The following is a 14,102-nucleotide window of genomic DNA, read 5'->3' as shown; positions in this document are numbered from 1 at the left end:
AAATAGAGAGAGTATACTCTTCTTTTTACATGAAGGTTTTTATTAAAAAAGCTGTTTAGTCTCTGAAGCCATTAAGAGAAGAATATACAGATTCATGGGGGAAGAGTGGAGGGAACCGAGAACCCTGAATGCCGATTACATGCGTACGATTTTTATTCAAACTTAGATTAGAAATGCGGAGGATGTTTTGTTGCGGTTGGGATTAACTCAGATTTTCAAAGGCCAGCTGAGCCTGGTCATAGAGACTCGTGGGACGAGCCGGTTTATCCTTGTACGTGTGGGTTTTCATTCTGGAGAGCGAAGAAACCTCCTATCCGTACAGAGAAACGGCGGAAGAAACGAGAGATTGCAAATCAGGGCAATGAGAGATCGCAAATCAGGGAAAAGGCACGGTGGTATGAGGCGCCGACCCCTCCTTTGATGGTGCGGTGCAGGGTCTAGGCTAAACCCGGCTGCAGTCGGAGCGTGTATGTTTGGAAGATGGGTGGTTTTTTCTCCTGTCCTAAAGAATAATGAATCTATTGCCAAGAATCGCGGGTTTCTGCTGCTGGTCGGCTCCCCTGCCCTGCCAGGAGAAGCCTGGTGTTCCTCTGCCGGGTGGTACCTCCACTTTTCCCCCCTCTCTAGCCGTTCTGCCTTGATGTTTTTGAATCTCACCCGTATCTCTGGGCAGATACGATGAGAATATCCCAAAGCCGGGTTCGACGCGCTGCGGGGCGGCCGCTCTGGGTGCGGGGAGGCAGGATGCGCTCTCCGATATCCCAGCACTGGTGTCTACGCAAAGAATTTATGAAAAAAAAAAAATCTTACCCTACCGGTCCGCGGGGCTGCCCCCTGGCCCCGCATGTCCCCTCTTGTCACATATGGCAGCGTGGCTTTGGGGAGCCGCCTGTGCCTTCGCGTCGCCGCTCTCTGCCGGGTTGTTTGCCCGGTCCCCGGCGCGGAGCTCGGGGCTGCGGCCTCAGACCCAGGCGGCCTGGGGAGCCGCACGCTGCCTCCCCGCACTCGTTAGGATAATTAACGCGTGCGTGGCGACGGGTCTGTCGCGTGCGGGTGCCGTGCTCGGCCTGTCCGTCCCCTGCGCTGGGACAGACGGACGCACTGCACTTACTGAGCATCGTTATTCCGGGCTGAAATCACTCATTCCCCTGAGTTTCTTAAGATGTATGACCAAGAGGGAGACGCGTGGCTACATTACTTTTTTACATCCTTTTAGGCTACATTAGACTTTTGAAGGGAAAATCCCGGCACCGGAGAGGCTCGTCTGTGCCTCTAGGAGGGAGCAGCTTTGGTTTTATACATTAACACACTGCCTGCACGGGGGCTTTTGTAAGGCACGAGGATCCTTCAGCTGCGAATGCCACATTTATTTTTTTCACAATTAATATCTCAAAGCTCAAAGTGTGATTTAAGCAAGAGGAGTGCTTTCCTGGGTGGGGGGGGGACGTTGCGAATCTGGATTTCCTGCACCCAAACTCCATTATTTGCTCGCAGAACATTTGCAGCAGGAAAGCCGGGACCTCGTTGCGTGTCACACAAAAGCCACCGCGGATTGCTTCGATCCCACCCAAAAAGCAACCGGCAGCGGGCCGGCGGTGGGGAGCGGTGGGATAAAGAAGAGAGGGAATTATTTTTGAAGCTAGTCCAAGCAGAAAAGCGGGAGCTCCCCGGGAACAGGCCGCGTTTTGCTCGGTCGCTTTGCTTTTTCCCCGGCCCCCCTGCGCTGCGGAGGCATCGAATGGGCTGCGGCTGGAGCTGGCACGCGCTTGTGCGCTCCCAATAAAACCCCGGGATGAATTAAGAGCCCGTTTCACCTCCCCGATCCAGACCCTGTAAATGAAGGTAAGAGAGTGTCAGGATCCCTGGAGAGGCTGTCCCTCCGGACGCCTTTGCCATTCTATTTTAGCTGGTTCGGGGGCAAAATAACCCTTGTGCTTAACCCGACGGTCAGGCTGTGATATCAAAAATATAAAAAAGGTTCTAAAATGATGTGGTGCAGAAAAAATAGATGAGGCTGAACTGGCGGTGGCAGGGCAGGGGGTGGTGACTTCTTGAGGACTTTTCTGGGTGCCCGGGGTACCAGCACCTTGTATGTCGGGTGGGTGAGCAGACGCCAACCCCGGGCTGATCTCTGGGCGGTTTCCCCAGGGGAGACGCAAGAGCTTTGCCGTGCCAACGACCCCTGTTCGCACTCCTCCCATGGCGGGCAGAGGACATTGTCCCCCCGGCAGGGTTTCCAGCACACCCGGGGCTTCTGGCGCACGCTTGCAGCCATGCTTTCATCCTTAAATGTTTTTCAGAGACGGGCATTCCTGGCCAGCAAAGGTGAACCTGCGCCTGAGCACGGAGGGCTGGATTATTTTAGAGCATGGCTGGCGTCCACGGGCGCGCGGCACGACCGAAACCAACTTCCCCCCCTCCCCCTTTTTTTTTTTTAATTGTCTAAATAAATCGTGGATTGGTCCCAGGGGTCCCCGCAGGTGGGGGTTCCTGCAGGCAGGAGTTCAGGCAGCGTCGGGGTTGGGGAGGGGGGATGGATGTGGACATTGCCAACAATCCCGCGTTCCGGCGGGCAGCCCGAGCTCTCTGGCTGAGGGAACCCCCCCAGCCCCTCTTGCCGGGGCCCAGAAACCTACTGCAAAAACTGTCATGCAAAGCCTGCCGTGTGGCAGCCCCCCCGGAGCCGTGCCGGGGGGGGCACCGCTGCCCCGCATGCTGCTTATGGCTGGGGCTCCTCCCTTATTTTCTTTGCTTGCATTTTTTTTTTCTGGGGGGGTGGAGGGGATAAACAATTTTCAAATGTTTTCAAAGCCTCATCCAAAGCCTGGGGGAGTTTTTCCTTAATATTTGCCCCAAAAGCAAGGCTGGGGGGTCTTGGGGAGCGACCCCTCGCCCCAGCCCGGGGGGGGGGGGGGGGGGGAGCGGTGCCATTTCTCTCTGCAGGTAAGAAGTGGAGGGTTTTGCTCTGTTGCAGGCTCATCGCGGGGACCCAGCCCCCTCACCATGGGGGCACAGGACACCCTGCCCGTCGCCGCCGCCTTCACGGAGACCGTCAACGCGTACTTCAAAGGGGCTGACCCCAACAAGTAGGTGCCGACCGATGGGGTCCGGGTGTCGGTACAGGGGGGTCCTGGGGTTGGAACAGGCTTGGAAGGGGGGGTGTTGAGGCTTTGGTGAGCATCTCGAGGGATGGGGAGGGAGGAAAGCAACCTGGTCTAGTGGGAGGTGTCCCTGCCCAGGGCAGGGGATTGGAACTAGATGACCTTTAAGGTCCTTTCCAACCCAAACCATTCTCTGATGGTACGAAGGGAGGTGCTCTGGGCTCGGTGCACACCTGGTGGGGTGTCAGCGCACTGTGTCAGGCTCAGGATGCTCCTGGGGTGTCCCCACGAGCATCGGTCCCCATCCCTAGCGGGCTGCCAGCCTCTGCTGCTGTTTCAGCTCGCTGTGGTTTAGGACCACATTCCCCCAGCACGTCGGGTGGGAAGCGGGGGGCTGTCACCACCCCGCCCCTGGGGCAAACACTCCCCTCCTGCTGCGTTTTGAGCCCCCCCGTTTCCTCCCCCCCTCGATCTCTGTGTCCGGCGCTGCAGGTGTATCGTGAAGATCACGGGGGAGATGGTGCTGTCGTTTCCAGCGGGCATCACCCGACACTTTGCCAACAACCCGGCCCCGGCGGTGCTCACCTTCCGCGTGCTGAACTACAACAGGCTGGAGCACGTCCTGCCAAACCCCCAGCTCCTCTGCTGGTAAGCGCCCCACTCGCCAGCATCCCAGAGGAAAGTTTCCAGAAAAACAGGGTGCTTTGCAAAAACACACGGCCCCAAGTATCTTCCTTGGAAACCTGCCCTGATGTGGGGAAGGAAACACTCAAGCCCCTCAATATTTGCCTCTGAGAGCAGCCCCTTTGCCAGGCAGAAGAGCATCGGCAGAGAGGAGCAAGCGCTTTGATGGGGTTTGCTCGTTTTGTGCCTCGCTCTGCTCATTAGACCTCCTCTTTGCAAAACGAGATGACCTCCAGCTTGCCTCTGCTGTGCCTCCCCGGAGGTATCTGAGGATGAGCCAGAGATGTGCGGGAGGGAGGCAAGATACCACGAAACGTGGGATTAAACGCGGTCCCGGCTGGCGGCCGGCGCTGCTGCCCTGACTGCTTTGTAGAAAAGCTTTTTTCCGCTGAGGCGGGTCACACGAAGGGTTAATTCTCCCTCTGTGCAGTGACAACACGCAGAGTGATGCCAACACGAAGGAGTTCTGGGTCAACATGCCAAATCTGATGACTCACCTAAAGAAGGTATCGGAACAGAAACCGCAAGCCACCTATTACAATGTGGATATGCTCAAATACCAGGTAGGGGTTTTTTTGTAAGATAAAACCGTGCCAAAAATGCGTGCTGAACTTATAGACGTAAAAGACGGTATTTCCCTAGTGCAGAGTGGAGATGACGTGAGTTGAGGGCATACTTTCCCGCTAGTCCCTTCTGTATGTCACTAGATTGCCTGATTTTGAGCCCAGTACAAACTTGCTATGAGAATACAAGGTATTGTCTCCTCTGAAACCAAATGCGATTACCGTGGCTGTAAAATGGGATTTCTCCCTTCACCCCTATGGAAACTAAATGTTTTTTCTGTCATTTTGGAAGGTATCTGCCCAGGGTATTCAGTCTACTCCATTAAACCTTGCAGTGAGCTGGCGGTGTGACCCTGCAAGCACTGACCTCCGCATTGACTACAAATACAATACAGAGGCAATGACCACTCCGGTAGCTCTAAACAACGTCCAGTTCCTCGTCCCCGTCGACGGAGGAGTAACCAAACTCCAAGCTGTGCTTCCTCCTGCTGTCTGGTAGGAACCGCTCACCCGACAAAGAGCTCCTTTGCTGTCTCTGCCGTGTCCTTGCCTAAACCAGCCCGGACGGAGCGGGATCACCCCGGGGAGGTGACTGCGGGCGGGAGCTGGGGACACGATGGGGACCCAAAACTGTCCTCCTCTTGCAGGAGGAAGCGTGCAACCCCGCTGCAATTTTTTTTCTTGCCATTCCCACAAGCAAACATGTGCGCAGGCGGCGGAACAACAACCCTTATTTCATGTTTTGGCGGCTTTTATCCCAGGCCCAGAGGGATGCATGGCCATCGCTGCCGTAGGCATGGGCACAGACGTTCGCAGCGGGGAAGCAGAGCATGGCACGGCCCTGCAATCCAAGAAAGGCATTTTCCTGCCAGGGTCAAACCCAAAGCCAAACTCCCAGAATTGCAGCTCTGGAAAGCGGCTCCAGAGCTGCTCCCCACACAGCCATTAGCAAAACTCAGATGTCTCCTTCACAAGTCTTTGTTTCCTACAGAAATGCTCTTCTTCATGTCATTTTTAGGAATGCCGAACAGCAAAGGATATTGTGGAAGATCCCCGATATCTCTCAGAAGTCAGAAAACGGAGGTAATCCAGCAAACGTGCATGTTATTAACTCTGAACACTTAAATCAGACACTGACCTGTTTATTGTTCCTGCACACAAGTCCGGACACACAGATTCCTGCTGACGCTTGCCGGGGGGAGGATGCTATTTAAGGCTAGGAGCTTTGAAAAGCGGGCATACGTGCCACTGGCACTGTTTTGCCAGTCGCCTTGGCATCACGGAGGGTATGAACACACGGGGTTTGGACGCGGTTGTTTGCCAAGTCCCCTCCTCCATTGACCCTCTTCATTTGAAGGCTGAGGCCCCAAGTTGCATCCCCATTGTGGGGACCGCAGCCTCCCACGGGTCGCTTCTCCACCTATCACCCACGCAGCTCAGCTGCTTCCTGCCGCTGGGGTGCCTGAACAGTTAAAATCTGCCGGGAGGATGAGGGGGTTTGCCTTCCCCGCCCCCCCCCAGGGGGTGCTGCTGGGTTGGGTACCACGGTGGGGGTGGGTTTCACTTGCAGCGCGTTGAGCATCTCCTAGCCTTTGCTGGCCAACCCGGCCCTGGGGTGCGCGACGTGTCTCTCCGGGCTTGTAAGGGTCCCCTGCGGGGCTTTTAAATCGCAGGTGTGGGCTCTCTGCTGGCCCGATTCCAGCTCTCGGAGGGGCCGAGCACCCCGGCCCCCCTGGCCGTGCAGTTCACCAGCGAGGGGAGCACGCTCTCCAGCTGCGACATCGAGCTCGTCGGCGCCGGCTACCGCTTCTCCCTCATCAAGAAGAGGTTTGCGGCAGGTAAGTGCCTCACCGGCGGCTCCTCTTGGGATGACAGTGTTCCTTGACGGTCCCCTCCGGCCATGCTGGGACTGTCCTTGCTCTATAGTTGTTGACCGTTTGAGCCCAGAGGTGCCACCGCAGCACGGCGGGCAAGGGGCAGAGGGGCAGAAGATCCCTCGCATGAAATAAACCTGCTGCTGCTTACGAGAGCCTTGAATTTCACGGGCTTTTTCCTGCTCATGGGTCCTGCATGAAAGGCAAGGTCTGGGGACGTCCAGGAAGAGCTTTTGCCCCATTGCGGCAGACAAAGACAACTATTTTTCATTTTGCCCCATTGCTGGATAGAAAAAACAAGTATTTTCCCGTGTTGTGCGGGTGCGTGGCAGCAGCGCAGCCGAGGGTGCGGGGGCCAGGGGAGGCGGGCGACCATCCCCCGGGAATCGGGGCTGCTCCCTCCCCGCACCTGATTTCTGGTCCCATTTCTAGGTAAATACTTGGCCGATAACTGATGGAAGCTTATGCAAGTCTATGGAAAATAGTATGGAAAATACCCAAGGACTGCTGTGCGTGGAACGGGTTTTAATTACAGTTTAAGGAAAAAGAACTAAATCCTGCACTCGGGACATTTCTGTTGGAAGTGTCGACAACTTTCAGCATTTTTTTCCTTGGAAAACACCGTCTTGACCAGTCCTACAGTATTTACTTCTAGATGTAACATTGTTAATGGTTTTAAAATGTAATTATTGTATTTGTAAATTGTACTCATTCCAGTAAGGCTGTATTTTGGCAGTTAGACACTTGAGTTTTAGCATTTTACCATTCATGAAATGGATGTAATTTAAACTGTGGTATATAAATTTAATAGTAGTACTGTCGAATGGCACAACGCTTACAGAGGTAGATTACATTTTGTCAATATTATACGATTTAAATACAATACTGATAGCTGTTACGAAGGGGGTGCCTCATAAAGAGAGAGTGAAGTAGAACGGACATGCTGATTTACTTTTTCTTCAGTCCTTAGCCTGTCTCACGGCCATGAATAAAAAGCTCTATCTTCAGGTTTAGCTGGTTTAACTCCAGAAAAATATTGCTGTAAACGTGGAGGTTCTTCATACAGTCTCCCAGGAAAAAGCGGAAAAAATTGACACTTCTTAAAGAGTATTTACGTCAAATTTCCATTGCGAGGAGCCTCCGTGAATGTGCCCGTGTTCTCCTAGAGCCGCAGACGATGGGTCAGGAGCCCCGGCGGTGCGTGCACAGGCAGCGAGCGCGTCTCTTTGCCCCACGTCCTCACATTTTGCAGAGATGCAGATAAGGCGAGAAGCAGGCAAAGAGGCTGGGTGGGAAACCTGAGCTTACAGCACTGTCTGGAAACGTTATTGCTGGTTTTAAGGACGCGTTTTCCGAGCAGTCTCCAGATTATGGGTCGCATTTCTATATCACTTTGCTTGCTTTTTCTGGGTTCCGCCCCCGCCCCCCATTTTTGAAAGCCCCGTGGGTTTAGCAAATGCTTTAAAGATGTGCAGCCCCCCCATGCCTTTCCATTTTACCACTTAGGCAGGAAAGCCTATATATATATGTATTATATTTAGACATTGGAGAACAAACGCAGCCCAAGCCTGACCTTTGGTGGGACACCCAGTGTCGGTGCCGGCGGAGCAGGAGCAGCGAGGGGGCTGCCGAAAGCCCGTGGGGCAGGAGCTCGCCATCGTGGAGATGGGAAAATGCATTAAAGTGTCAAACTGGAGGCTGGGGGGGGGGCAAAACTGTCCCTCATGTTTTCCCTGAGCCGGCGCCTCTCTGTGCACGGCCTGTGCAGCGTTTGGTTTCTAGTTGACGTTAGTCTCAGCCTCCCGCTGGCAACACGGCGTCGATGGGGCGGCATCTGCCAAGGTGAAGAGCTTGTTGTCATGGGAGAATTCAGAGATATGGGGAAAAAAAGAGGGGATCTTTCTGAACTTAAATGCTGTTCAGGTGCACGGAGAAGCAGAGGAGCATCCGCTGAACGGGGTGCTGGGCACTTGAGAAATGGGTACGATGACAAAGCGTGATTAATTTCACAGTCACAAATGTTGCCAGGATTAGGCTTGTGCGTCTGCGTTGGAAAACTTCGGTTGTGCACGTTGGGAAGCGCTTGCTTACAGAGCAGTTCGGCGTGACGTAAGAAAACAGAAATCCGTGCCCGTCTTAAAAGAAAATTAGGCAATCTGGAGCTATTTCAGTCCTGAGGTGACTCCCAGGCTGAGACGTGTACGACAGGGCGGCTGGGTTGTGTGCATGCTCACAAAAGGTATCAACACAGAAGTTAAGCACAATTCAGTTATACAGCTTCCTACATCCTTGCAGTTTTTGGAAGTAAACTTGCCAGTACTCCTGGATGGAGCGTTCAACTCCACTAATAATTTTTCCCCCTGCAACAGAAATATGTACAAACTGTGTAAACTACCCCTTGCTGCCAGCGATACAGGGCAAAATCGAAGAATCAGTTTTTGCATAATTGGTTCATGCTGTGTACAATTGTTATAAACTCATGCTTCCAAAAGAGATCTATGTCATAGTCCTGAAAATAAGGATTTTATAATGTAAATATTACCAGAACATAGATATTTTACTTTATATTTCATTTGAAAGACGACGTGTTTACATTAGCATTGGGTTTTTAAATGCTTTTTAAACAAAAACAAAAAAAACCCATAACCCAAAGCTCCCAAGCTTTTCTGCTGTCCCCCAAAACGGCGGTGGCTCTTTCGGGGTGCAGCCCCCGCGGCCTGGCTGGAGCGATGGGAAAGTCCTGCAGCCTTTCTGGGATGAAGTGCCTGGCAGACCCGAATTCGATGTGCCGGCACGCTTGCAGCCGGGGGACACGGTCCCCCTCCAGGTGACAGAAAACATCTATTCCCCGCCCACAATCCTGGGACAGAAACCGGTGGTTTGGGACAGGATTTTTGCATGCTGCTTTTGCCAATTTCTTTGCGTAACGTTTTGGTTCGCTAGGCGTTTGCGTAGGCGCGTTGAACTGCACGGCTCTGCCTTCTCTCCCAGCACGACCGCCCCTCCGCGCTCCTTTGCGAGGAGATGTGGCTCCGCGTTGATGCTTTGGATTTTTTGACCCTGTTTGAGGTCTGAGCAGAGAGGCAGAGTGGCAGAGTGCCCCAGGGATGCTTATTTTGTCCGGTGTTTGTCTTCCGACGTGCCGTATGAGCATGGCACCCCAGCATTACCCCGCGTGGGGAGGGGAAACGGACCAGTTGTGTTTCTAAGTCTGAAGAGCAGGAGGCTGGTCTTCGTTCCGCTTGGCTTTGAGAAGGCAGCAGCAGGAAAAAGATTATGGGCAGCAGCTGGGGATGTATCAGATTTAAATTTAGAGCACCAGATAGGGATGTTTATCCCCAATTCCCGCTTCTGTAGTAGTGGCGAGAGGCCACAGGGGGATGCGTTGCCCTGTTGCATTCAGGTCACTCAAGCTCTGCAGGCTTCACCTCCGCTTTTAGGCAGGAAAAACGTGTATCTTCAGGGAATGCATCCGTCTGGTGCTCCCTGCCTGCTAGCAGAGAGCAGACACGTCAGCAGGGAGTAGAAAAGGCAGCAGCCTGTAAGTCACCTGCATTTCTGGGGCTTGGCGTCGGCGCTTTGCTCCCGAGCGCGTGGGCCAGCGGGCCTTCTGCCAAGTCTGGCTGAGGCTGAAAAGGGGGCTCAGCCCTCCAGCGTGGCCCCCCCTTAGCACAGCAGCACTCAGGTCTAACCACCTGAGTTAAAAAAAAAAAAAAAAAAAAGGCTTAAATAAAGGAGGCATTCAAATAATAAATAGGTGTGACGCATGCACAGAAAGGCTTTAGCTTGGTTACTTGCGCGGACCTTTCCCTTTAGAGTGTGTCCTCAGCCACCGCTCCCCTGAGGGGTTTTCCTCCGGGATCCCGGGAGCTGCCAGCAGCGAGAGAGGGAGCGTTTTTCCCCACAGACACCTGCAGACTTGGGTCTTTAGATGTTAGGACCAGAAAGACTTTTTTTTTTTTTTTTTTTTTGCCACTTTTCTTCTTCTGTTTGTTGCACATATTCACAGTTCTCAGCCAGCTTAGGGTGCTCCTCACAGGAGGCGTTTCAGACCAATTTTCTACTTCAACAATATTTCTTAATAACGATGAAATTGCCCAATAGAACCAAACGCTACCAGATTAGTACGCATTTCGTTTGGTGTTTGCATGTGTTCTTAAACATCACTCCCCCGTTATAAAGTTTCTTATTTCTGCCGTAAGGCCACTGTCCATTAAACTCCTGCCCCAGGCAGTGTGAGGTCTCAGCGTGTACGTGTGTGGCTTCACTCGCAAAAGCTTTGTCACACGAGCGCGGTCTTGTACCGAGGGGGTCACACAACTGCACGCTCCTCCCGACACAGGCCGGGCTTAAAGGTGGTAGTGCTGTTAATGGGTATTTCAGTTAAATTAATTTTGTCTTCAGTATGCCTTTTCAGGATTTACCTATTAGAGGTTTTTTAAAATATAGACGGGGGGGAAAAAAAGAAAGGTTTATGTTAAAATGGCATCCCGTTCCAGCCAGGCAGGGAGGGGATGGGGAGGGAGGCAGTTTCCCGGGCAGGCTGCGGGCACTGTCGCGCCCTCGCTGCGGGATGCCGTCGGGGTATCTCTCATGGCAGTGCCCGGCGTTTGGGCTGCGGGGGGAAAAAACAGAGAAATATCCTTCTTAGACTTACAAAACTTATGATTTTGAAGCCATGCACACCTGCAGGTGAGACCTGCCTGACTTCTCCTTTTAATGTGATCGTTTAGTGCCCACTTGTAAAAATTGGTCGGCTCTTGCACGGGTGATTATTTTCCCACCGAGTCCCTGCCGAGACCTTGCCGTGCTGCCCACGCCGCCACAAATCATACTTGTGTTCGTTTACCTGATTCTGGATGATTCAAACCAGGCGGCAGTGGCACTCTGTTGAACCGCCGCCGCAGAGATTCCTGCAGCGCGAGCATCGCGTAAAGAATCGCCGCTTCACTTTCTCCCACCAGAAGCATTTTTAAGTGGCTGGACTGCAACGAAAAGGGGACACATTTTCAAATGACCTAAGAGAGAGTCAAACACCTTTTATTAAAAACACTCAGCCCTCCTCGGACCTCTCCCTCAGTTGCCCGTCTCCTTCGGCAGCAGTGCAGCTCCTGTGCCCACCGGGCACGTGGTGCAGTTCTGCCTCGCAGAGGAATTCTGCTCCGTTTCACCTTTTTTTTTTTGGAAATATGGGCCACAGGTGTGTTACCCAAACATCCAACATCTACTTGAGAAAGCCACTTCAATACACTGAATATGAAGTGATTTTTTTCCCCTGCTTATTGCTGTTTTTATGTGAAAATGTCTTAGTCAAAAAACAATTTTTATGTTTACCCTGACCAACCTACGTAACATCATGACATTGTACTTTGACAGTAAGAAATTACTGTCTCAAAGATTTCATTTCATAGCCAGAATTCTTTTCTTCTTTTTCTCACAATTTCCCAAGGAAAGTAACTCTCGCAGAGCCGGGGAGTTTTTATGATCATCAGTATTTTAATCCTTATGCCACTGTAAGGCTAGAAAAGGATCTGCAGAAATACCCCTCACCTCCTGCATGACCCCCCTGTCACTCCAGGAGGGGCTGCAGATAATGCTGCTGACAACTGGTCTTAAAATGGCAAGCGTTAGCGCGGCGATGCTCTTCAAAGGTTTGCACACAAGCAGGGCGTCACTGCAGGCCAAGCAGAATGGGATAAAACACACCAGGTTTTCGCGAGGCGTTCAGAATATCTTATTCCTCCGGTAGAAATCTCTCTCTTTCTGGACACGGGGCGAATGGCTGCAGCCAGGCCCTCCTGCTGTTGGGTTCGTAATCCATGCAGGAGGGGTTTTCCACTCCAAAACGCTCTAAGGTTGATGAAATCACTCGGTTGCTTTGATGGGATAAAACATATGGAGATGTTAGTCATGGTGTGAGAGAGGAATCGGGTTGCGTTGTGGATCGAAGCTCCGGTCCTGCGGCCACGGGCTGGGGGTGGAGGGCTCCGGGCGCAGGAGAACCTCGCCGTGACACCTCTGAACCCAGAGGAAGCCCCAGAAGTGAATCGGGTTTCCCAGGGTATCGCCCTGTATCATTTTATGAACTCCCTCGTGTATAAAATGTTTATAAATATTTGTGGATTAAGATACACAGGTCTATTTTTAAGATTTAAGTTAAATAAGTTAATTAATGGCTGGCCTTTTTTGCCTAAACGTGCAATGAGATATATTATACCTTTAGTCTACGATGGCCTAGGTACTGCTTAGTCTGTGATGAAAACTTTGCTGCTTACCTACTGTTCTCAGAGAAAAAAAACTGTAAAAGACGTACAGGTTTGTTGCACACGGACTATCGCAGCAGCAAAGCTTTGTATTTGACCACTGGTAATATGAATGTGTTGTATTGACTTGTTGAAGATAATCATGAAACAACATATTTTAAATGTTACTTGCCTTATAGATTAGAAGACGACTATGTGGATATCATTTTTGTAAATAATGTTTTTTATAAATGTCTCTCCTCCATTCTCCCCGTCACCCATTTCACAAAATCTTGAATATGCAATTATTTACCATGCATAATGTTGCAACAAATAAATCCCCACGTGAGAACAAAGTTTATTAATTCTATACATAAGAACCACGTTAAATACCCTATTGAGTTGCAATTTAAATGTGATTTTTTTTTTTCCCTTGAAAATAAACAGAAACCATAAAACCCTACTTTTTCTGAGTGAGTTTTGCTTGCGCGTGCAGGAGAACGCGGGGGAGCTGGGCAGAGTTATCAGGGGTGCCTTGTCCCCAGCCCAAAATATGATTACTGCTGGAGCTATGCACTGCTTCCCGGCTTGGGGACAGGTCAGTGTCAGCATCTGGGGACATACAGGGACCCATGGGGACCGTGGGGACGGGTGGAGCTTGAGAGGAATTCATGGGGGCTGTGGGGACATGAGGGATTGTGTTGTCCCTAAATTAGGGTTCTTCACCTGGGGTGCGAGAGCCAATCAATCAACTCAGTGTCGAGATATTCGGTTTTATTTCCGTTCTGCAGAATCAGGTGCCGGGCATTTAACAACAGCCAGCACACACCACAGGTTTCAAACCGCCCAATATTTATAACAATAAAATACAGCTGATTGGTTAATAATCATTCATTCACCACTTCTAGCTATACACATGCATCTAAATTCATGTTTAAAACATTTAGGGAGGTTACCTGATTAGCACGCTTATTATTCACAAAGGGGTATGATTTTAGCATTATAATTGCCCAAGTTTAGTTTGGGATACACTCATGGCTTGACTGGTTCAGAAGTTATATTTTTTGCTATCTTATGTCTAAGTCAGCACCTGGAAAAGAACAGATGAGACACTGTTTTGTTCACATCCTATTCAAGGTTAAGTACTTTCTGTGATGTCTCAACCATGTCCCAGCTGACACTTCTTGATAAACTTTTAACTTTGTTCTTTAGAGGTCAGCTGTGGGTGCGTGTGGGGTTGAGGGGACGCATGGAGGCCATGGTGACATGTCAGGGCTGTAGGAACACATGGGGATCTGTGGGGTCCACGGAGATACACAGGGGTCATGGGGACCCGTGTGGCCTACAGGGACATGTGGGGACCTGTGGCGGCCATAGACACACGCGGGGGTTGTAGATACACGTGGGAGGCCATGACGACATGTGGGGGCTATGGACACCCATAGCGGCTGTAGGGATCTGTGGGGTCCATGGGGATCCACAGGGGTCATGGGGACCTGTCTGGGCTGTAGGGACCTGTGGAGGTCATTGGAACCCACGGGGGGCTATAGGGACCCGTGGGGGCTGTAGGCAGACGTGGGGACCTGTGGAGGCCATGGGGGCCCAGGGGACCCATAGGGGCCATGGAGACATGTGGGG

At 51.7% G+C, this 14,102-nt stretch overlaps 1 protein-coding gene across 1 annotated transcript in view; it reads left to right on the top strand.

Moving 5' to 3' along the window:
* The window catches only part of SGIP1 (SH3GL interacting endocytic adaptor 1), a 60,736-nt gene extending 50,511 nt beyond the window's left edge, over positions 1-10,225 (top strand). The window contains exons 20-26 of the mRNA XM_063343123.1: positions 2,975-3,086; positions 3,594-3,749; positions 4,216-4,348; positions 4,641-4,843; positions 5,367-5,431; positions 6,022-6,186; positions 6,655-10,225. Of these exons, the coding sequence (XP_063199193.1) occupies positions 2,975-3,086; positions 3,594-3,749; positions 4,216-4,348; positions 4,641-4,843; positions 5,367-5,431; positions 6,022-6,186; positions 6,655-6,677 (857 nt within the window). The 3' untranslated portion in view covers positions 6,678-10,225. The remainder of the gene's footprint in view (positions 1-2,974; positions 3,087-3,593; positions 3,750-4,215; positions 4,349-4,640; positions 4,844-5,366; positions 5,432-6,021; positions 6,187-6,654) is intronic.
* The last annotated feature ends 3,877 nt before the right edge of the window (positions 10,226-14,102 follow it).

The sequence above is a fragment of the Chroicocephalus ridibundus genome, chromosome 8 (assembly GCF_963924245.1).
Source record: "Chroicocephalus ridibundus chromosome 8, bChrRid1.1, whole genome shotgun sequence".
Classification (NCBI taxonomy): Eukaryota; Metazoa; Chordata; class Aves; order Charadriiformes; family Laridae; genus Chroicocephalus; species Chroicocephalus ridibundus.
This window is presented reverse-complemented; position numbering and strand designations above follow the sequence as displayed.